Source organism: Rhinolophus sinicus, chromosome 15 (genome assembly GCF_057876585.1).
Source record: "Rhinolophus sinicus isolate RSI-liver-muscle chromosome 15, RSI-T2T, whole genome shotgun sequence".
Taxonomy (NCBI): Eukaryota; Metazoa; Chordata; class Mammalia; order Chiroptera; family Rhinolophidae; genus Rhinolophus; species Rhinolophus sinicus.
Window position 1 is genome coordinate 113,817,448 of NC_142515.1, and position 23,816 is coordinate 113,841,263.

Genomic DNA, 23,816 nt, shown 5'->3' on the forward strand with positions numbered 1-23,816 from the left:
CCTGTTACTAGTGGCTCATAACCAGGGCTAACCTAACCATAGGCCAAGTAAACCAAACCCTTTCTAATCTCGTAAGCCACATGAGACCCTGAAAGCCTGTGCTTCCTAGAACTGCCATCTTCCCTTCAGCACCCTTTAAATTGTCCTTGAAATCCCTAGCTTTGTCATTTGCCGTGGGATTTTATTAATTAGGCCCCTGTTAATGTACAGAAACATCGTTTAGAATCGCGATGATATCCTCCCAGTTACAATAATCCAGAGCAGTTTCTTCGATGACCTGTGGTCAACCAGCAGCCATAAGAAAAAAGCCTGGGAAAGCTCTGATGACGGATTCTTTGAAAAGGAGCTTCGCTGGGGGAAACGGGAGAATAGCGTGATGAAACTGGGAACATAGGCGGTGAGAAAAGAAGAGCTGAAGCCCAGAAAGGAAGATTGTAGGAGAGGGAAGGACAGGTACCAAGCGTACTTACTGGACTTCAGAACTTGGTTGATGTCGGTGTTGTCCCGCACTATGGGACCCGAGGAAGAATACCTTTTCAACCACTGCAAACTCATGAAAAGTAAAATCCGCCGCCATTATTACAGATATGCAGGAGCTGATGGTTATTAAATCATCCTTCATTTTAATGTTATTAGTCTTCAGTACTCTGAAGCAGTTTTACAGGCCAGTGCAAATTCCTTCAGCCTAACCAAGGATTTTAGTTCAGGGCATGAAACTCCCTGAACCCCCAGTTTTCTTTGCTCTGCCAGTTCACCCTGACTGAGAATTTAGGGTGAGTTTAAATGAAAGGTTCAATAGGGCCAGGCCCATGGTGGGTGCTCTGTAAATGACTGTGGAGTTGATTTGAGTCTGTTAGAGAAATGTGGCCGTTTGAGGGTTGACTTAAAAAGCTGCTTCCTGGAATGTACTTAAATGCTAAGTGTATTTCTGTGATTAATTGTTCTGTTCTTCAGGATTTAAAAACTTGCCTCTTGAGGACCAAATTACCCTAATCCAGTATTCTTGGATGTGTCTATCATCATTTGCCTTGAGCTGGAGATCATACAAACATACGAACAGCCAATTTCTCTATTTTGCACCAGACCTAGTCTTCAATGAGTAAGTATCTATTAATTAGCCTTCATAAAATAAATTACCGTTATTTGTTATGCTTTTTTATGATTTCTAAACAGATGTACATTTGTGGAAGAATCCACTGATACTAGCATTTTTAAGAGTAAAAAAAAAAAATCTTATCATATGAGAATTTAAAAATTACTTTTTACCAAATTATCATGCACATGCCTGAGTATACATAAATCAGCATATATTGATCTCATGTAATAGTATGTGGGAATTGTCCCAAAAGAAAAAAAAATGATCCAATTGGCTCCAAAAACTTGACTGGTAGAAAGCCACGATTAATAGAAAACAGTCTCTTTTGGTCTCTACTTCAGTCGAGGAGACTATCTAATTTCTAGGAAATGTGAATGTATAAAGTGCCAGTTTTTGCGCGCATTCATATAATGGTTCTTTTGTTAACAATATACAGCTGCTCAGTGTGTTTTCATGAAAATCATAATTACTCTCCTTTGCAATCATAAAAGAAGCCAAAATGTTATTCTGGAGTGAAACATTTTTAGTTTTATGATGCATTTTAAAAGATTGAAAGACTCGCAGTAGATTTTTCTTTGGCCATGAACTCCTTCCTATGTTAAGTTTATCTTTTAATACTCTTTGCATTCCACATTAACACATTCCGTTTGTTTATATCCAGCGGTGCTTCTTTGTAATTGTTGGGTCAAGAAATACATAAACTAGAAAGGAACATTTGAATTATGAAGTAACCACAGCCATATTCTAACAGATGGCTCTCTCTAGAGATATGAAAATAGGGGTTTTCAGTAGGGAAGGAAGCAGATGAGAAATAGATTGATGATAAGGGAAACAAAAGCAATGGGAACGATTTAAAATGGACACATAGTGCCAAGATACTGAAATAGTACCAGTGCTAATTTACCTAAGAGTACTAGTTCACCCAAATACAGTGTACCGCAAAGACAACTTTATTCCAAGATAAATTGGGAACAGCAGTTGTTGGTTCTCAAGGTGACCCTTCTTTTGGCAATTAGAAAGAATAATTCTACTATTGCATAAATTTTCACCAAAAGCATGAACTGAAGCCAAACAACTGACATGCACATTTCAATTTACTTGTTTTCCTCAGTAATCAGTTGATTTTATTAAATAGTAAGCCTGTTTTTAAATATGGTCTATAAACCAAAAGAGAAACATATTAAGAGGGTGTTTGTTTTAAAAGGAAGTGTGAGCAAATAAGAAGCTCTGTTAGTTCCATCCAATGTGTCTCCATTTGGTTTTGTTTTAATAGAAGATTAAAATGATCCATTTAATCTCAGCACGTATATTTTTGTCATAAAATGTATATAACATAAAATTTTCCATTTTAATCGTTTTTAAGTGTACAATTTATTGGCATTAACTATATTCACATTGTTGAACAACCATCACCACTGTCCATCTCCAGTACCTTTTCATCATCCCAAACAGAAAACTCTGAACCCATGAATCAGTAATTCTCCCCTGCCCCAACCCCCTGATAACCTCTAGTCTGTGAATTTGCCTATTCTAGACGTTCTAGAAGTGGAATCATACAATAGGTGTCTTTTTGTGTCTCGCTTATTTCACTTAGCATAATATTTTCAAAGGTTCACCCTTAGTGTAGCATGGATCAGAATTTCATTTTATGGATGGATGCTATTCCATTGTACGTATATACAGTGGGTCCTCATTGTTTGCAGATTCTGTATTTGTGATTGGCCTTCTGGCTACATTTCCTTGTAACCCCAAAGTCAATACTTGGCAGCAAGCACTTTTGGGTTGTTTGCAAGCATGCTCAGAGCTGTGATAAATTTAAGTGGCCCCCGGAGTGTACATTGCAGCGTAGACTCTGCCTTCTTGTTTCAGCTCTCATGTTGTAAACAAGTGTCCTTTTCCTGGTCTATTCAGTGCCTCATTTTTGCATTGTGTGTGCTTTTTGGTGGTGATTTCACTGTTTAAAATGATGCCCAGCTCGAGTTCTGAAGTGCTGTGTAGTGTTCCTAGGGGCAAGAAGGCTGTGATGTACCTTATGGAAAAATACAGGTATTAGATATGCTTCCTTCAGGTCTGACTTACAGTGCTGTTGGCTCCAAGTGCAATAATAATGCACCAACAGTACGTATTACTTAGGTGTCTTTAAACAGAAAGACACCGGAAACGAGATTATGTATAGATCAGTTGATGAAAACATTATGGTCAGTGGCTCTGGAGACCCTAACCCGTAATTCCTCTCGGAGTGCTCACTGCAACTTTACAGGACATAAGCAACTCATTTATTTTTACCAAATAAAGAGAAGTTGGCCACATTTTGTTTATGCCTTTATCTGCTGCACATTTGGGTTGTTTTCACCTTTGGCTATTGAGAATTACGCTGCCATAAACATTCGCATGTGACTATCTGGTTAAGCCCCTGCTTTCATTTCTTTTGGGCATATACCTGGGAGTGGAACTGCTGTGGCTTATGGTAATTCTGCGTTTAACTTGTAAGAAACCACCCAATTGGTTCTTAGGCAGTTGTAGCATTTTACATTCACAAGAGTTCCAATTTCACCACATCCTCACTAATTCTTAATTTCTGTTTGTTTTGTTGATGTTGTTGGTTTTGAATAGCTATACTAGTAGGTGTGAAGTGTTGAGGGGGCTGAAATGTATTTGATACAGAACATCATGTAAAAAGAAGGCACACACCATGTTGATTTGATGCACTTAAATATTGCGATATGGTCGCCATTGTGGTGACCGTAGTTAGCACCTCTGTCACACCACATAATTGTCATTTCTTTTTTGTGATGGGCACAATTGAAATCTGGTCTCTTCACAAGTTTAATAATTATAATTCAATATTGTCTGTATTCACTTATACTGTGCATTAGATCTCCAGGATTTATTTGTCTGTTAGCTGCACGTTTGTACCCTTAAACAACATCTCCTATTTTCCCACTCCTGAGCCCCTGCCAATCACCATTTGACTCTCTGTTTTTACAAGTTTGGTCTTTTTATGAGTAGATTCCACATATAAGTGATGTCTTATAGTATTTACTTTCTCTGTCTGACATGTCTCTTAGTAGGTCCGAAGTGGTGTCTCGTTGTGGTTTTGATTTGCGTTTCCCTAATGCTGGGGCTCTTCCATAGGCGTATTTGGCATTTGTATGTCTTCTTTGGAAAAACGTCTGTGTAAATCCTTTGCCCATTTTTAATAGAGTTGCCTGTCTTTTATTCTTGAGTTGTAGGAGTTCTGTATATATTTTGGATATTAAACCCTTATCAAGTACATAATTTGTATATTTCTCCCATTCTGGGTTGTCTTTTCACTGTCTTGATAGTATCCTTTCACACACATTTAAAATTGAAGTTTTTTGTTTTAATGAAGTCCAATTTATCTTCTTTTTTTTTTGCCTATGCTTTTGGTGTCATCTATTAACTTTTGTGTGCAAATATCCAAGTGCACAGGTTCCATACAAAGTGCAAAATAGTAAGTATCCTTTTTAACAAATGAAACTCAGGGGAAGAGCCTTATATTTGAAGTCTGAGAGAATCAATGTCATTAAACAGTTTTGGAAATAAATAAGAAATACTAACCCCCCACACAAAAAAAAAAAAAAAAAAAAGGAAAAAGGAAAGGTCATATAAACTTTGTATGCACTTGTCTGTTCTAAAAAATATTAATAGATATAAAAAAGAACAGAAATGCTTTCTAATGTTATAAGTAGTTTAAATGTTATATAATTTTTGAAGGAAGTTTTTGTTTCCTGTTCTTAAAACTTTTGACCTCAACCCCAATCTGGAGTTTTGTAAGTTTTCTCTCAACTGGAAAGAATAAAGTGGGACTGCCCTTTCTGTGGGGGGAGAGTGGGAGCATTCCCAGAAGATTTGGAAATGACATAAAGCCTTTTGGTGAAATCGAGCTTGATGCAGTAGCTCAGTTACAGGGTGCTATCATAGACCTTGTATTTTTGTAGGGAAACTACTAAGTTACAGAGGATGGCCTATGGAATATGCAAAGTCTGAATGCATATTCATGTTTCATCCTGCATTTATTCAAGGAATATTTGCTAACTATCATCAATGCTCTAAGTGATGGCTTTAGAATAGTGAAAAAATATATAGTCTCCATCTCATGAACGTAACAGTCTAATGGGGGAGATAGAAAATAGTCAAAGAATGCTAAAGATATAAAGGTGATACCTATTGAAAGGGAAAGTGCTCTGAGAGCAGTTCATGGAGGTATCGATCTAGTCAGGAAAGGCTTCCCTGGATTGATTAGCTAGTGTCAACCAGGCGAAGGAAGTGTAGAAGGAAGAAAATTGATCTAGGCTGAGGGACCAGCGTGTGCAAAGGCCCAGTGGCAGGAAGGAACTGAATGCAAGACAATGCGATGATGGACATGGCGACAAATATAAATGCAAAGATGTTGAAAGGCAAAATCATTTGGAATTGCCAGTGGGTGGATTCTGGTAGAGATTGGAGGGGACGAAGAAGTAGGTATCAAGGATGACTTCCAGGCCTCTGCCTCCAATGCCAGGTAGGATTTGGTGCCCCTCCCCGGAATGGGGAACAAGGATAGAGGACCACAGTGTGGAAGGGAAGAGGAGAGGAGAGCATGAGGCCATTTTTGAACATGATAAGATTGACTTGCCTTTGAAACATTATCCGAGAGGAAGTTCTCAGTAGGCAATTATTTATACAGGTCAGAAGCTTAAAGAGAGGTCCCAGCTAAAGATGCAAAATTTGAACTCATTTTAGAGGTAGTGGATGAAGGAGGAAAGACAGAAGAGTGTTATGTCACAGACCCCAAGGTGAGAGAGGATTTCAGGAAGGAAAGAATAGCTACCATTGTTGGATGCTGTTGCAGTCCCAGTGAGACCTGAGCTATGCCGCACTCAAAGCATGCCTTACTCATTGCCTGCCAACAGCTTGCAAACTCATGTGTGCTGAGCATGGCCGTGTCCTTGCCCTCAGCTAGTTACTGTACTTCTGTACCCTCCCACCAAAGTGAAGGCCAGTCTGGCATTCTGTGCCCAGGAGTCATGTATGCCATTCAGCTAAGGGTAGAATGCACTGATGTGCTCCTTCCTTGTGCTCCCACCAACCCGCCAACCTGCGCCTGTTTGAGCCGACCTCTCACCTGTATTGACAGCCCATTTTCAGGTGTCTGTATCCCCCACCCCACCCTTGTTTCACTGGTACCTCATTGAAGTTACAGACTCTGTCTTTATCACTGTTAATTTCCAGCACATAGCATTATGTCCAAGGCACAGTAGGTATGCCATAAAATCAGTCTAGAAGGGGCTTTCTAAGTCATCGTGTCTAATTATGAGAATGCAGTTTATGGTAAAGAAGTGTGACATGAGAATGCATCGATTAGAACAGGGGCATTGCTGTGTTTAACAAGACTTTAATAGGGGTCGTTGGTGTTTGTTCTTCAACTGTGAAACAGATTGGAACGTTCCCAAAGGTCTTACCCTTCAGCCGTGTACTAGAGCATTGTTGGAGTTGGAGGAAAGGTGGGAAGTAGGGAATAGTTAAGGAAAACATTGTTTCCAATTTTTTATTAAACATTGCGGAAAAGATACGAGTTAATACTTTAAATTAGCATAAAACTTTTCTTATGATCAATTCAAAACTTTTCAAATATGTATTAAATGATTAATTATTCAATTTTACCTTGAAACAGCTTATTGTATATTGCCACAGATCATTGCAATTATTCAAATTTCTTTTCAATATACATAGTAAAACCCCATTTAAGCCGGTAATGAAATTTCTTCAAATTGTTTTGTGGTTTTTTGTTTGCAGTTTCTGAAATGAAGGTTCAAGGTTCCATTCTCTTCTAAGTTTCAGCCAGTACTTTAGGATTAAAAGTATATTTAGTATTTCTTTTTTAATATTTAGAAGCAGTTTTATATTGTCTCAAGTTGTCGCCCAATGAGAAGTGTTTCTTGGGTGACCTTTCACTGTCTTCATAGTTCTGAACCTGTTATTTTGGTTGAGAGAGAGAGAGAGAGAGAGAGAGAGAGAGAGAGAGAGAGAGAGAGAGAGAGTTGTTTTAAGTCTTGGTGTCACTTGCTGACCCCGTCCTGTGGGTACTCTGAGTGTGTCTCCAAGAGGGAAGGTATTTGCCTCAGCTCGTTAGCGAGGAAGACGAATTCTACCCACACCATCCCCTTGGTTTAAAGCATTGGCTGTGTCATGGCAGCACCAGTAGAAAAGTATAGGACTCAGTTATCAGTCATTTCAGGTCATGTTTCCTGGAGCGTTGTCCCTCTATGTTTTGTCCCCAGCGGGGGTCACTGTGCTGCCACAGTCCAGTTGCCCTTAGTGACGGCCTCTCAGGCAACTCTGCCAACAGGACAGTGCCCTCATGGTCCCTTCAGTAGGCCTGTCTCATATCCGGGCTGTGTGTTCCAAGGCCACGTCACCATTGTTCAGCCTGGGATCAAAGCGTCCTCAGGGGGGCTGAGGGCGGTTGGAGTTAGAACGTAGTACGCCCTGCACTCCCTCCAGAGGCTGGGTGATTGACATTCCTGAGCCACCAGAGGTGACTTCTGTGCGGGGTCAGGGTCGGGGCCAGTGACAGGTGAGGGACAGGAGTTCTGAGGAGATAGGCTAGGGAGGGAGGATGAGCCGGGTCAGCTCCCCTTGACTGACTGGCTCCATTTGTTTCCCTCCTCTGTCCCCAGCCTCTGTTTCCCCTCTCTGTTTTCTTTTTCTTCTTTCAAATAGGAATTCTTACTTTGCCTCTGCTCGTGGGGATAATGTTCTGTATGTTTTCTAGTCTCTGACCTCCTCCTTCCCCACTTCCTCACTTCCCTCCCTCTTCTTCCTGCTCTCTTCTCAATCCCTCTCTGTCTCACTCTGTCTTACACACACACACACACACACACACCCTCTTCTCCTGTTATTGAAAAACCAGCAGTCTTCTGAGATTTCCTTTTTTTTTTTTTTTCTTAAGTTCTGATTTAGTATGAGGGAATAAACTTTAACAGAAAAAATAAACTAAATCCTCCTTCTATACCTTATCTCTCCCTGGAGCCCCAAGAAAACCCAGGCCCTGTACCAGCAACTAGAGAGACGAGGTCTGCAGCAGAAAGGTCTGAGCGTTTTGTTGCACACGAAGGGAGAGCTTCCCCTCGAGATGGTGCCCGTGCTGCTGGGTTCACTACTCCCACCGCTGCCCGCTGGTTTGGACCTGGCCGTCTTCACCCAGGCCTGGCCTCTACAGACAGTTGCGTTTGAGAGTCCTGAATAAAGAAAAACAGTGTCACAAGTAGAAAATGGCCAGTCCTTGTCTGCAAAGGGCAGAAGCATTACATAATGGAGCTTTCTTTTCTTTTACACAAAGGCAGAGTAGAGAGGACATCTTGCTACCTGAAGAAGGGTACACAGAGGGAGCTGTAGGGGAAGGTACAGTGGGGACTGAGGAGATTTTATAAGCTACAAACAAAAAAAGTAATCATTCGTCCTGCATGGCGGCAGAGGAAAGTATAGTCCCTCAAAACATTCCCTTCATTTCTCTCCCCTTTTTACTGTAAATTTTTTTTTCAATTGTAGTTGACATTCAATATTATATTAGTTTCAGCTGTACAGCATAGTGGCTAAACATTTATGTAACTTATGAAGTGATTTCCCCCTGTTAAGTCTAGTCACCTGGCACCATGCATAGTTATTACAATATTATTGACTATACTCCCTGTGCTGTAGTTTATATCCCCATGACTTGTGTAATCACCTTCTTTTGTCAGCACTATTTTTTTTCCCCTTAATTCAACCTAGCATAATGATAACAAGTACAGTTGGAGTACAAAGTTACTTCCAGACATTTCCAGCAAAGGGATTGAGAGGGGGGAAATTCTTAAAGAAATGGGTGACTCGACAGTGAGTTTCACTGCTCACATCAAGTAAAGTTCCTGACATGAGTATGCAAGGGACAGGGGTTGCCCTGACCTAGGAGAGATGAGTAGTACGCTAACGCGAGGTGTATGAATTTAAGACTATTACCCCAGGTAACCTGTCTAACTCATTTTTTGACCCGCCTTCTTTTTTGCCAAACCCCTCCTCTCATTTTGGAGCACTCTGGGGAAAAGGAGATACGTGATATTCAGTCAGTCCATTCATTCAACAAGTATTTCTTGAGCAACTTCAATATACCCATCACTGTTCAGGCACCAAGAAAAGAACAGTGAAGAAAACATGGAGCTCACGCTCTGGGGCTGGGTGAGTGGGTAGGATAGTGGAAACAGTGCAGGCATCATTGCGAAGAAATGCCACCTGCTGTCTCCCCAAGGAACATGGGTTGGGTAGCAGACCCTCATCCTGGCGTCATGATTGTGTACAAACACAAAGTAGTGGTATTTAAAATGGTAAGGTGGCGTTTCGGTGTAGTCTCTCAGAGGATTTACTTTGCTTAGTGCCCTTGGTTCGCCACACTGGCCTCCTTTTGGTGCTTTGACAGATCCAAGCTCCTCCTTGACTCAGCCCTTCGCACTTGCTGTTGGCTCTGTGGCGGAGGGTGGTTTTTCCTCACCATCTTGTCTCAGCTCCAGATACTCCTTATTCATTCAGGCAGTTTTGCCGGACCCCCAGATCTAAAGTAGAGCCCTCCACCCCGTTCCTCTGCATTATGTCATGTGTTTCTTTTCTCTGTAGTAGGTCTTCTGTCGCTATAACATAGGCTCAGGGAGGGCAGGAAACTGGCCTGTTTGATTCACCATTGCATCACTGGCACCCAGAATTCTGTCTGGCATTAGTAGGTGCTTGATGAACTAATTAATTTTAAAATGCTGTTTTCAGCATTATTTCTTGCTGCTCCTTTGCAAAAACTCTGTGCCAGCGAAATTACGTAACCTTTCTCTTCCCTTAGTTCTGTCTTCCCGCTGCCGTGTCTTTGCTCCTGACATTTTCCTTTCCCTCTCTCTAGCCCCAATTCAAAGGATGTTTTCTCTCTGGTGATGTCTCAAAGACAAGAGTGACTTATTCCCTTGCCCCCCCAAAAAAAAAAAAAAATTTTTTTTTTTCTGTATTAATTGTTTGGTGCTTTAAGTGTTTTATATATGTTTTACTCCAGATAAACTATGAACTATTAGAGCACAGAAAGTATATACTTTTAAAATTTTTTCCATAATGTCTAGCAAAATGCTTTCTATATAACTGGCACTCAGTGACTGTTTTTGGTTTGTTAATAAGTACTTTTTCTAGCTCAAGTGTCAGAAGCAAGGTTCTTGATACGTGTTTACCCTACAATGTCTTTATGGCTTAGCATGTGAAAATGAAAAGGATTCGTTTTTGTAGGCTTTTTTTTTTTTTCAAGTTTTACTACAAGAACACTGCTATATGTTAATATTTCTTGCATTGTAGTGTACTTGAGAAATTTCCTAAGCAGTTAATGAAGCTGGGTAATTGCCAGTATAGTATGAAATTAAAGCAAAACAAATAGGAGACTGCAAATAGAATGAACAGTATAACTATATATAACTATACTGGAATCACATGGAGAAGTGATGATGCAAGAAACGTGTCCAGGCTTTGCTCTGGCGAACTGGAGGGAGCTCTTTTTCATTTTGAATAAAAGTCAAAACCAGTTTAAGATCATATGTTATCTTTAAAAGGCTTGTGTGGCTAATATTAGCACGTTGTTGTTTTTTATCTCAGTTAGCATGCTCAAGGACTTTGGTCTCTTCAGCTTAAAACACTCTTCAATTAAAAATTAAATCACTGGAGTGGATTTCTTTATTGAAAAATTAATATAGAAAAATTAATTTTGATACAGTGATTATACTGCAGTGGGGCAGGTGACGAGGAATGGATTAATAAATTACAGAACTATGGACGCCTCCAGGCTTCCTCCCGTGACACAGGTCACAAGGCACAAAGATGGTGGCTCTGATGGTGCTCCTCTGGAATGAAGAAGGAGAACACACTTGCAGGTGTCCTGATGCAGAAGCATACAGTGTTTTCTGAACGTGTGTCTTCAGACACTTCTAGAACCCAAACTGAGCCACGTGATCATCCATTTTTATTGGATCACATATGAGTGATGATTCGGGATTTATAGCCCTCACTTCCACCCGTAACCCTAAGCTAATTTAATATGGTTGTGTATTTAACGAGGTCATTTAATTTTTCTTGGGTTCTGGGATTAGTACTTTTCTGAAATAAATAAGTAGAGAAGGGAGAGAAACAAACAAAGAATGTCATTTGGGGGCCCTTGGCTCCTTGTGAGAGCGCATGCACGTACCTGGATTGTTAGTGCTGCAACAGGAGTATGTTCCAGCCAATACACAAGTTTGCAACCTTTGCAACCTGGCCCATATCTGTGCCCCTCCATCTTGAAGTAGACACTGCCTCAAAGGAATGGATGGAATTGGCAATTTATAAACGTCTGACTTTCTTTCTGCTGTGGGTATATCTCTCTCTGTCCTAGTCACCTTGGGTCACTATACCAAAAGTCCGCAGACTGGGTAGCTTCATTAACAGGTAGTTATTTCTCACAGTTCTGGAGGCTGGACGTCCAAGATCAGGGTACCGGGAAGGTCGGGTTCTGGTGAAGGCCCTTTTCCCGGCTTGCAGGCAGTGCCTTCTTACTATGTCCTCACATGGCTGTCTTTGCTGCTTCTCATCCCACCCTGGGTGCTCCACCCTCATGACCTCACCTAAACATAATTACCTCCCAGAGGCCCCACCTCCTGATACCATCCCATTGTGGGTTAGGGTTTCAACTTACCAGTTTTGGAGAGACCCAAACATTCGGTCCATAACAGTCTCCATTTAGACACTAGAGTTCAAAAGTAGTTAATAGGTAGGTTAGAGGGGGAATTTGAATGATTATGAGCTGCTGCTGAAAGCTTCTGAAAGGCATTATGTTCTGCGCTATCTCGAGTGCATTATCCTATTTAATCCCCACAACGCTATGAAGCGGGAATTTATTATTCCTGTTTTGAAAACAAAGAGACAGTGGCTCAAAGGTTTCAACCCAGATGGTCTCTCAGTCCAAAACTCAGAAACTTTCAACTGCATCAAGTCTTGTACATTGACATTGGAACTTGGTTTTTCCGGCAGTTACACACAGTGCGGACCTTTGGGACTAATAATGGGTTACATTAAGTGGTTTCAGAGACTGTATACATTTAGAACCTTTACTGACTGATCATGTATCAACATTCCTAAGAGTTATTATTTAAAATGCCCAGTGTAGAAAAGAACACAAATAGGAATTAAAATGTTCTCTGGTAAGTGGAAACTTTGTTTTAAACTTTCAATTATTTCTCTAAATCTGTTTTCTTTTCTTTCTGATATCGTGACAATATTTAAGACCTCAGTTGTTGAGGACCTAGGGCTCCATCCCTACCTAACTTTGCTGCTCATGAGTTTGACGTTGTAGATTGAGGAAGTGAACTTCACTAAGCCTTCATTTCCTTTCTGCAGAAGGTGGGGAATTGGACCAGATGAGCAGCTTGCAAACTTCTTGCTCTCAGGACTCCCTTTATGCTCTTAAAATCATTGAGGACCCCGAAGAGCTTTTGTTTGCATGTGATATTTATTAGTATTTATCCGTATCAGAAATTAAAACAGATTTTTTAACAGACTGATTTCTCAATTCATTTTAAAATAACATTAACCTATTACATGTATAGATAACATAAACATAGCAGAACATAAACATTTTTATGAAAAAAACCTTATTTTTCCAAAACAAAAAAATTAGAAGAATGGCATTATTTTGCCTTTTTGTAAATCCCTTCCATCTGCCTTAAATGAAGACAGCTGTGTTCTCTGTTTCTTACATTAATCTGTTGTGATAGGTTCTTTTGGTCAACATATATGAAAAAAATTCAGCCTCACCCAGACACACATGTTGAGAAAAGGAGGACCTCACAGCCTCCAGGAAAGGGTGTTGGGGACGCCCAGAAATCCTCAGACCACATTTTGAGAACCACTGGACCAGGTGATCTTTAAAACCCCAACGCAGACTCTCATTTTCCTTGGCTTTCAGGAAGCCTCACTGGAGGTCTGGATCTCTGTTTCCTCATTCAAGAAAGACTTAATAATCTTTATTTCAGACATCAGAGAATCGAAGCCAAAGAGAACATAGTTCCTTACTTAAAGGGCTCTCTGTCTAGTAGCAGAATACGCACGGAGCCTACCATGTGCCATGGGCTGTACTTGATGCTGTTATATCAACCGTCTCATTTATACACAGTTGTATTTTAAGGCAGGTATTATTATCACTGATAAATGGCGCGGCTACCTCAGGCAGCGAGAGGTGTGGTGTGCCATCTGAGAAGACATAGCCATTGAGAAGTGGACCTCAGGTTTGAGGCTAAGACTTCCCTGAAAGCGCACTCTGTTTTTATTATACAGCAGGTTCTGGAATGATGACGTTTCTTTCGACATTGTTAGAAGGTTGATGAGATGCTGTAGGAACTTCCTTCTTGTGTATATGCATTAGCCTGTTTTACAATTGGTTTCCTTGTCTGTTGTCTTGCTTAAAGTCCCAGAACCTATTAAGGACATTAAGTGAGGACTTACTTACTATACCACGACTTTCTTCATCTACAAAGTCATGGAGAGGGAAGGGTCTCAAAGTTCCCTTTCAACCCCCTATGGTTTAGGATTCTGTAGTTCCGCTTTACCATCAGATAACTTATTCTGGCAGCGATGAGAACTTGTGGTTAGCAGAGCTCAGTTAAAAAGGAGAACAGTATTACAAATGAATATCCTAATCACTTCCCCTAATGTGAATTGTATGTCTCTTTATTAATATTGTTTAGCTAAAAATAATAATGAAAAATGATTAGCATTTCGCCGGTCAATAGTAAATACTGCGAATATCTACAACATGTACTGTGGTGGCTGTTATAAGGAATCCAAAGGGAAAGACACAGTTTTCATCCTCCAGGATTCTATTGTGTGGTTGGTGGATTAAGACATAGACATGTTTATGGTGGCCCAGCAAGACACAGCGCACATGACAAGTGACAAATACATTTTCTTTAAGAGGGGTGCTCCAGGAGTTTAAAGAGAAAGTGATTCCTCTGGGCTAAAGTGATGCAGGAGTACTGCCTGGCAGAACTGTCTGGCTTTGAAGGCTGTGGTAGCCCCTGTTGGAGGGCTAGGATTCGGGGGAGCAGAGTGAAGACGTGGCACGTGCAGTCCAGGCGTGAGAAAAGGTACCAGGCAGGATGAGGGAGTGTCTGAAAGTCAGAGTTGAAGTTACCGAAGCACAGGGCACAAAGAACGCGGGCTCACACTTCAGAACAGGGCGGGCTCTTCCTTCCCTGCTCTCCTTTTGTCTCGCTATATCTGCCTTGCCTATCATCTCTCCCTCCCTCCACCACGGACCTTTTTTCCTCCCCTCTTTCTTGTCTTTCATTTCTGCTTGACCCTTTCCCTTTCCCTTCACTTTCTAGCTTTCTCTTCTCCTCCTGTTCAACCTCTGTTTCCCCTTCACTCCCTCTCATGTAGAATGAGGCGATATCACCAAGTATTGCATATATTGACTAAAATGTTATATCCCGTTGTTTTGACACTGAAATTACGTGTGTTAAAGCTTTTGCACACTTTTCCAGGGGGAAGACAACTGACGATGCAGTTTTCCTTTAGTATGACCTTTTGTGCTCTTTGGGGTGGTAATCATAAATGGAAAACATTTTCTTACAAGCTCCAGCAGTCTTGTTCTTGCTCTTAAAATCATTGAAATTTCTGTTCCAGAAGTTACTTGAAGGAATGGCTCTAGTTTTCTGATTTTTATTATATTTTTCCTGACTGCTGTTCTTCGTCCTTGTTGCAGAAAACATTGCTGCCAACTTGCTGACTGGCTGTCCTCACCCCAAACACCACCCCCCAGTTCTTGGTGCCGAGCAGTAGGGGGAGGGAGGGGCTCAAATCACTGCAATGCCTTCTCTCTCTCTCTCTCTCTCTCTCTCTCTCTCTTTCTTTCTCCCTCTCCCTTTCCCTTCCTCTTCTTCCCTTCTTCCCTCCCTCCCTCCTTCTCTGTCTCTCTGTCTTTCTGTCTCTGTCTCCCTCTCTGTCTCAGTTGCCCAGAATGAACACAACACCCCAAAGAACCATTTGTCATTAAAGAAAGACGACATGGCCACTTCCTTCTGATGAGAGGAAGTTCAGAAGTTCACAGAATTTCAAAACAGACGAGAAGTTTACAAAATGTCAGCTGTACTCCTCAGCCCTCTTGACTAGTGATTTTCTATAAGCGGGTAAAGAAGAAATATTGAAGCTATACTTTGAATAAGCATGGTGTTCATGGCACTTCATGCGCACATGTAGTGTGCGTTTCAGTGTTGACGCTTTACGGGAAATGGATGTCACCACTGGTGTCGTGGCCTTGCCGCGTTCTACTTATTTCACGCAGTTATGAATGATGTAGTTGTTCATAATGTCCTGAACAAAATCTGCTTTGTGACAGATGTTCAGCATCAGTAATAAGAAAGGACACGTGGCAAATCTCTTAATAAATTAATTCAGTTCAACATCATTTTTTTTTTTTTAAGGCAGATGATTTACCAGCTTTTAGAATAATTCAAACACAAGAAACGACCTTACACCCAGAGTTGTGGCACCCGAAAATGTTTTCTGGGACCCGGTTTGATTAATGAATATGGTACCTGGAATAATAGTTTCTGAAGGCTTAGCTATTTTCTTCCTCCAAAGCAAGACTTTCCAGGTAGAAGAAGGTATGTGTGATCTTGTCAGGCGAGCACAATTGCTCTCTACCTTCCACATCACTGTCCCCTAACATGTCGACAAGCTGGAGTCCCCTTGCAAGTGTGAGCCCCTCTCTGCTGCTGCCGTGTGAACTGCAACTGTATATCTGGCCTTTGTCAGGGTCAGGGGTCCTTCTTCGTAACCCACACCAGGGTCTGGCTGCCAGAATAATGCGACTTTTGCTTCTGGAAGTATAGGACGCCATAAGCTGCAGTTTAATACATGTCTTTTGTTGTACTACTAGGAAAAAGTGATTTGCTATCACCTTTTGCCCAAACAATAGTCTAGCATCACTTCTAAATTCAGCCGTTAACTTTGTTCACATTCTTGAAACTCACCGGTTATCAAGTAGGAAGGTCACCTTTTTGTGGTGAGGTGAGGAGACTATGGCCGTTTATTGAAATTAAGCAACGTGTATACCCCAAATGTCCCTGTTTGAAGTCACAGAAGGTTTTCTGTCTTCCACTAAACCATCTGTGGTCTGCATACCATTAAATTTCCAGGAATTATTATTAAAGTCTACAGCCTACAAAAAAGAAAAAAAAAAAAAAAAAAAGGAGGCTTGATAATATTAAAAAATTCCATCACTGGAGAATATTGTTCTTTTGTATCCTTTCTATGTGTAGGGCAATTCTGGCGACAAGCCTTAATGTGGTTAGTGCTTGTTAAGGGCTCATAAGATTCCAAGCACGCTGCTGACTGTTTTAACTTTAACAGTGAAGAGTGCAGGCTCTGAGACCACATGGCTTGGATTCAAATCCTAGGATACTGTTTTCAGCGAGGTTTGACTTTCTTGTTCTTATTTGGAATACGTAAATCTTCAGTCAAGAACTAGATCTGCTCCTCTGTCACAGACATATATAAACTTCCTTACCAAAACCTAGAATCAGAATATTCAATTCACTAGGTCTTAAAATGTCTAGTGAACGATCGAGCCAGCCCCCGTGTCCCCTACTAAAGGGCTGCTGGCAGTAGGTCCTTCCAGCACAAACAGAGTTCCAGCCAAAGACCCTCGCTGTCGACATAGACAGCTAGTATCCCTTTTTAACATTTTGCAGTTTGCTGTTGTTTTTTACCTTATCTTAGTGTGAGACATTTAGTCACATATCTCAAGGACAGCTGTGTCTCACATGATACGATATATAAAGTCATATGAAGTAGCTTAGAGATCACTTTTTTAAATAAATTATATTGTAACTGGCTTGAGGAAATTCACAATCCAATAAATACTAAGATTAAACCTTTGGTCAAGCCAAAACATTTTTGTAATGTGATTTATCACAGATATCCCTAATTTAACTTTCTCCAGCATATGAATTTTCACAGTAGGTTATGGCTGCTTGTTTTCTTTCCTCTATGAAAAACATGTGTCCTTGTACCCAAAATAAACTCTGTTAACTATATAAAAGTATTTAAAAATCTAAAGTACAAAGGACTGTTTTATAAAAAAAATAAAAATTAAAACAATTTTTTAAAAACTTTAGAAAAATTTATGGTAACAAACATTTATTTCCTGATTTCTAGGACTGCCCGTGGTAAATTATGGTTGCCATGTAACCAGACACCTTCTAGAGTTTTAGACCATCATGCATTATTTTGATCTGTATAACATCCATTAAAGCCAGTGGAAATTATGATGCTTAAGGCCAAGGGCAGTTCTATGAAAACATATCCATTCTGGAACATCAATTAAGGTGACAAACAAAACACTGAATTGGCTTTTAACTATTACTAGGCTTGACCCTGTAAAATTAATAGGGAATAGATGAATGTCATGGAGACCATTGGGACACCGCTCTCTCTGGCATCGTAGTCCAGTAAAGCAGACCACAAACAACATTCTCCAGTGATGCGTAGACCCAGGCGGCTGAGTTCTGCCCTAGCAGTAAATAAATGATGTAAATACTATAAAAAGTAACAGACATCAGAACCGCAACTAGGAAAACGGTCCTTCTACAGATCTATCTTGTTTGTCTATTAAGGAAAAATCTAATAAGACTATGAAAAAAAAATTATAAACGGTAAATTGGAATAATTGGAATGTTCAAATGGAGGTCATTTTTATTTTAATTAAGATTTGGGGAAAAAAAACCTGTTTCTGCATGCTGTGTCTTAGGAAAATAACAAGCCTGAGACAGGGCCCATCTGTTACACTGACCATGTAACAAGATGTTAGATTTATTCAGACATAACGATGTGGTTTGCAGTATCAGATGTAAGGGAGGTCTGGTTTTTCAGCTCTACTGTGATTATGTGTGTGCACCGACTTGCTCAAGTTATTTAATTCTCATTGACACTATGGCATACATTCTAGCAATGTAACACACACACACACACACACACACACACACACACACACACACACCCCTAGGAGCAATTTATGGAAGTAATAGCATGTTAGCAAACATGTTTTTTAAGACTCTTCCTGAGATTCCGGGAACTACAGAAGTTCAGCATTAGTGAGCATTGCTATGTGTTGTTATATCTATATTTGAAGAGTGTCTCAAAGTCTACGAAATCCATTGGGTTTCCCTATTATCAGTAGCTGTCAGATGTTTATTAAGCATTCACATAATTTTGGACCTGTGCCCCATAAAAAAAATCAACCATAGAAAGATATGCACCTTATTATCTGGGAGAACACAGACCTTCAAAAGGGATGAGAGTTGCCTATTGTTTCATTCAAGGGCTAAAGTGAAATATTTCCAAGGTTTATTTTTGTTGTTCCTTACTAAATAAAGTGATGTCTACACATCTAAAATAAAATATATTTAGGTGACAAAGGTACAGTTCAGTGCAATATTGCTAAAGGATCTTCAGTTTAAAAAGTCATGGTACCTTTCATGGGCTCCCATAGATGGAAGTGTTGGGAACCTCTCGTGTTTTGGCATTTATAAAAAATCAGCCAGTGTGAAAGGATTACATTTATTAAATGTGAATTCTTTGAAAGAATGATAAAGGTAGTTCTGTTTTCCCTTCCTCTTTAGGGTACCAAAACTACAATGGCCAGGCCTTTGGGGAACGGTTTCTAACTGACTTTGAAATTATGGTTTATTAAAGAATTTTCACTCTTCCCGCTTTCAAGAAGCATTTAGCACAGCTTGCAATAAAAGCATTGATACAGTAAGACTTAATATCCATCGAGATACAAAAAGGCAAAAGTCAAGTAGATAAAATAGTGGGAAAAGAGCTATTTTATATATTATAAAAGAAGAATAAATAACAAGCCTGAATCCTAAGAGAAGTTATATAATGAAATGCAAATCTTAATTTTTTAATCACTATCAAAGTATGGCAGGTAGGATCATGGGTTGTAAAGATGCTATTGTTTTATTAGAAAGATTTTAATTGAGATACAATGTTGATAACAAAATTTATCATCATAACCATTTTTAACTATACAGTTCTATAATGTTAAGAGCATTCACATTGTGTAAACAAGTTCCCATCACCCCCTCCCCCTAGCCCCTGGGAACAACCGTTCTGCTTTTTGTCTCTATGAGTTTGACTGGGTACCTCATATAAGTGGAATCATACAGCATTTTTTTGTTTTGTTTTGTTTTTGTTTGTGACTGGCTTACTTCACTTCGCAGAATGTCATCAAGTTTTATCCATGTTGTAGCATGTGTCAGAATAGCCGCTAGTTAATAGTCCATTGGAGGTTTATGCCACATTCCGTTTATCCATTCATCTGTCTATGGACACTTGGGTTGCTTCCACCTTTTGGACGTTGTGAATAGCACTGCTATGAACACGGATGTACAGACATCTTTGAGACCAGGGTTTCAATTCTTTTTTTTTTTTTTAATTTTATTTTATTAAATTTATCAGGGTTTCAATTCTTGTAGAGATTCTTTAAGAAGAAGTTAGCTTGCTTTCTGCCTGTAGACAGCCACAGCATGGGAGCTACCTGGAGGTGTTCAGGCTAGGTGGGAATGTTTTGTGGGCTTATCATATATCTACGTATCAGCATGTACTGCTCAAATATCTATTTCTACCAGAGTAAAACATGACTATGATTCCAGGATTGCATTTAGTTTGGGGCAATGATTTCCTAAATCATCCGCCTCCAGTGGACCTCCAGATCACTGGTGGACTAAGCTTTTCGAATACATTTTTTTGGTAGTGTCTTGGTAAACCAACATTTGAATACGAAAACAAGAGTCTTTTTTTCTGACAGCTTCTGTTGGCCAGTAGGTTCGATAGAACCCATGACCTCATAATGTGAAATAGGGCAACACTATTAACATATAATGGTGGCAAGAGGGCACGGGTTCTGTAGACACAAAAATTGTTCAGATTGTTTAGCTACTAAGTTAAAAGCAGGCAACTAGCATACAGATCCTTTAAATTGTGAATGTCCTTCCCATTCTGATTTTAACAGGGCTTTTTCTAAATCCTAGTCTTATTGTGTGCATAAAATCCTTTTCCAGCTCGACATTCTCTCAAAATCCAGGGGGGGAAAAAAACATTTTCTAACCCTTTAATTATTCACTTTTGTTCCAAGTGAATCAGGTTTGGAGACATTAGATTATGTTAGTTTTATTTGAAAACTATTTTCAAATGGCCATGATTTTAAGTTTAACGTAATGGATGTTCTAACAAAGGACCAGACAAAGTTACAGCTATGAATAAAATTGGTTTCCTAGTTGGAGAAAATGACAAGTTTACAAAACTACTGAAATGTTTCTTGTTTTTATTTTTTGAAGGATTTGTTCAGAAATATTTTAGAACTATTATTCTCATAGATTTTTCACCCAGGGTCTTGGGAATTACAACTGCGTCTCTATGCTCACTTTAGTTGTTGTATTTATTTATCCAAAGTAGAGGTTATTCTGTCCCTGCATATGAGGTAATGTTTAGAAATGGATGACATGTGCCCACAGTTCACAAGTAGAGACTGACAGCTATCAGTTATCTAAGTCTGGTGTGCGCTTTAATATAGGGACGTTTCCTAACACGGTAATCTCCTACTGCCCTAATATTAGTCCACTCTTCAGGGGTGACTTTTGCATTTACCTTTATCTTTTACAAGCATTATACAAACTTCATCTCTTTCCCACAGTAGTCCCTATAGTTTTACATGATCCTACTCAAAATGAGGTAAGATTATTAAATGAATAAAAGCATGTAGAAAAGAATATTTTTGTGAAGTAATATTGCAAAATCAATATCAGCATCATGCCAAAAAGATTGTCCTTGTTTCCACTTCTTTGGATGTACATCTCTGTGCATTTAACCTAATTGCGCAAAAGTGATGCGATGTAAAGTGGTGTGTTTTTAAGATGGCCTATTTTCTGGAAATTTCAGGCTATATTGAGTACACAGTACTCTTCATTTAGAGAGCTCAGTTTCATGCAGTAGAAACAGCAATGGAATTTGAAAACAAAATCTTACCACATGATGAGGGCAAAGGATAAACAAATGAGTGAATATAATAACAAAACATACGAAGCACCAAGTGTCACTTCAGAGATACTCTGCAGAAAAGAGCTAAAACCTATTGGGCTGGTAGCATGAAGAGAGGAAAAGGCATACGTTTTTAATTTTTCTTAAATTTTTCAAAAAATTATAGTTGACAGACAATATTAGTTTCAGGTGTACACATAGTGAGTCACCATGTATATAACTTACAAAGTGATCACCACAATACGTCTAGTAACCATCTGTCACTGTACAGTTAGTATGACGTCATTGAGTTTATTGCCTATGCTGTACATTACATCCCCGTGACTTATTGTATAACTGAAAGTTTGTATTTCTTAATTCCCTTCCCCTTTTCTGCCCATCTCTCCATCCCCTTCCCCTCTGGCAGCCCTCAGTTTGTGCTCACGTGGTTTTCCTTACATGTGGAATCTAAAAAGCAAAACAAGCAAATGAAGCAGAAACAAACTCATGGATACAGGCATGCATTCTGAAGTAATTAAAAAAAAAAAAAACTAAAAAAAAAACTGGATTTGGATCCTGGCTGCATCAGGCACCTAAATTTCCTTATCATGAACATGAGGATAATTCTTCACAGGGCATTGTGAGAATTAGCAAGAAGAAATCGAGCTGTGGTGTATGGTAGACACTCCAGAAGTGATAGCCTATAAGACTGTAGAGGTTATTCAGGTAATATTACCTCAAGAAAGAGTTAAAGAGATGCTGTTCCTACTGAAGTGGCAAAAAAATGCTTCCTTTAGGTGTGTTGTCACACATTAATGTTCTAATCTGTTTTCAGGTTGAATCTGAGGGCTCTCTTTAACCTTTAATCTGTCTGTGGATGTTTTGTTAACACGTCTGATAACAGAAACGTTTCGACACTGAGGTGTTTAGTTCTCATGTTCTACTCCAGGCAAATCACTTCCACCTCCCTGAAAACCTGCATTTCTCTGGTTCTCTTGATTTACCATCCTGCACATAGAAATAACAACAACAATAATATTATTTTCCTAAAAAGTCATTATAAGAATTTAATTATTTCTTGGTTTGTTTTAACCAAAATGATCATTGGTTTTTCAAGAAACATTTTATTATATCCATTATATTAAAAAAAAAAAAAAAGGCTAACTTTATACTTAAAGAACTTCCACACAGGTGGTTACTGCATCCCTGCAAGGTTGAAATTGTTATTAGTATCCCTGTTTTCTATGGGATGAGTCTGGGTCTCAGGAATGACAGACCACAGGCCCAGAAAGCCCGCACACTGAAAGGCTGTTGGGTTGCTCATCTCCTGGCCCAGCTGTGGCAAAGCCAAGGTTGCCTGTTCTGCCTTGAGCACAGGGTATCTGAGGGGATCAGACTGTCAGATGCAAGTACTGCCCCTAGGATTCACCCAGAAGACAAATGCATGCCAAAACAATACATGTTAGATATGCATTTAGCATCCCCAAAAATTGATTAAAAAAATACGGAAGAAACTATAAAATAAACATGTTGAAAGTATTTAGAGATATACTAGGTAAAGATATAATTTAGAGAAAGGAGATATAAGAACAAAAAAATAAGAAGTATCTTATGCAAAAATAACAGAAATGTTTGAGAAGGAACTAAATAGAGCATTTCTAGGCACGTAGACATGAAAAATATTGCCATTATAATTAAAAACATTGTAGACATTAAACAGATTAGATACAGAAAAAGGAAAAAAAACTAATTAGGAAATAGATAAGAAGATAAATAATATGAAAGGGAGGTTAATGTGGAAGACAAAATGAGAATGTCCAACACACTGCTAATAGCAGTTCAAAAAGAAAAACGTAACATGAATGGGGAAGGGGTGATATTTGAAAAAACAATGGTTAACACGTTGCGTACAGATCACGAGAATCTTCATGAGGGATTTAAACCCCGCCATACGCAACGTGTTAAGAACTTTTCAGAACTGAAGAAATACCTACATCTTCAAATCAAATACGGACATTGAGTTCTGAGTGGGAGAAATAAAAATTAGTCGGCACCTAGGTACTTCATAATGAAACTGCAAACATCAGTTTGGTTTTTTAAGCTACCAAAAAGAAAATTCAGGTTACCTATAAAAAAATGACAATTAGACTAAAAAGAAATTTCCCAAAAGCAGTGATCAAGGCCCTGGTGTAGTAGAATACTATCTTCGAAGTACTAACGAAAGTTAACCTGTCAAGCTAGAAATCTGTAGCTTTTAAACTATCATTCAAGAATGAAGGTGAAATAAAGCCATCTTCAGACAAATTAAGACTTAAAGGCAAACAATTAGTGGTTGACTGCTGCTGAAAGAGTTATGAGAATATATGAAAAAAATAAGTAAGAAATTGAACCCAGAAGTAAAGAGTGAAGCGCAGCAAACAGTGGTGGTCAAAGAAACGCATTGGTAACTCAACAGACGTGAGGTGTGGATGTGTGAGAGGACAAATTTCAGGGGTGATTCGAAAACAAGCTGGGATTTAAAGACTAAAGAACAGTAACATGTAAGATGGGAATCAGGAGACCAAAGAAAAAGCGCTCGGCATTTTTTCTGTTTCTCATGGAACAGCTATTG

The 23,816-nt window shown here is 39.4% G+C and overlaps 1 protein-coding gene across 4 annotated transcripts in view; it reads left to right on the top strand.

Annotated features, from left to right (window-relative positions):
* NR3C2 (nuclear receptor subfamily 3 group C member 2) overlaps window positions 1-23,816 on the top strand; it is a 310,553-nt gene that overhangs the window by 248,347 nt on the left and 38,390 nt on the right. For all 4 annotated transcript variants that reach the window (XM_074338455.2, XM_074338457.2, XM_074338454.2 and 1 more), the window contains exon 6: window positions 955-1,099. In XM_074338455.2, coding sequence (XP_074194556.1) covers window positions 955-1,099 — 145 coding nt within the window. The remainder of the gene's footprint in view (window positions 1-954; window positions 1,100-23,816) is intronic.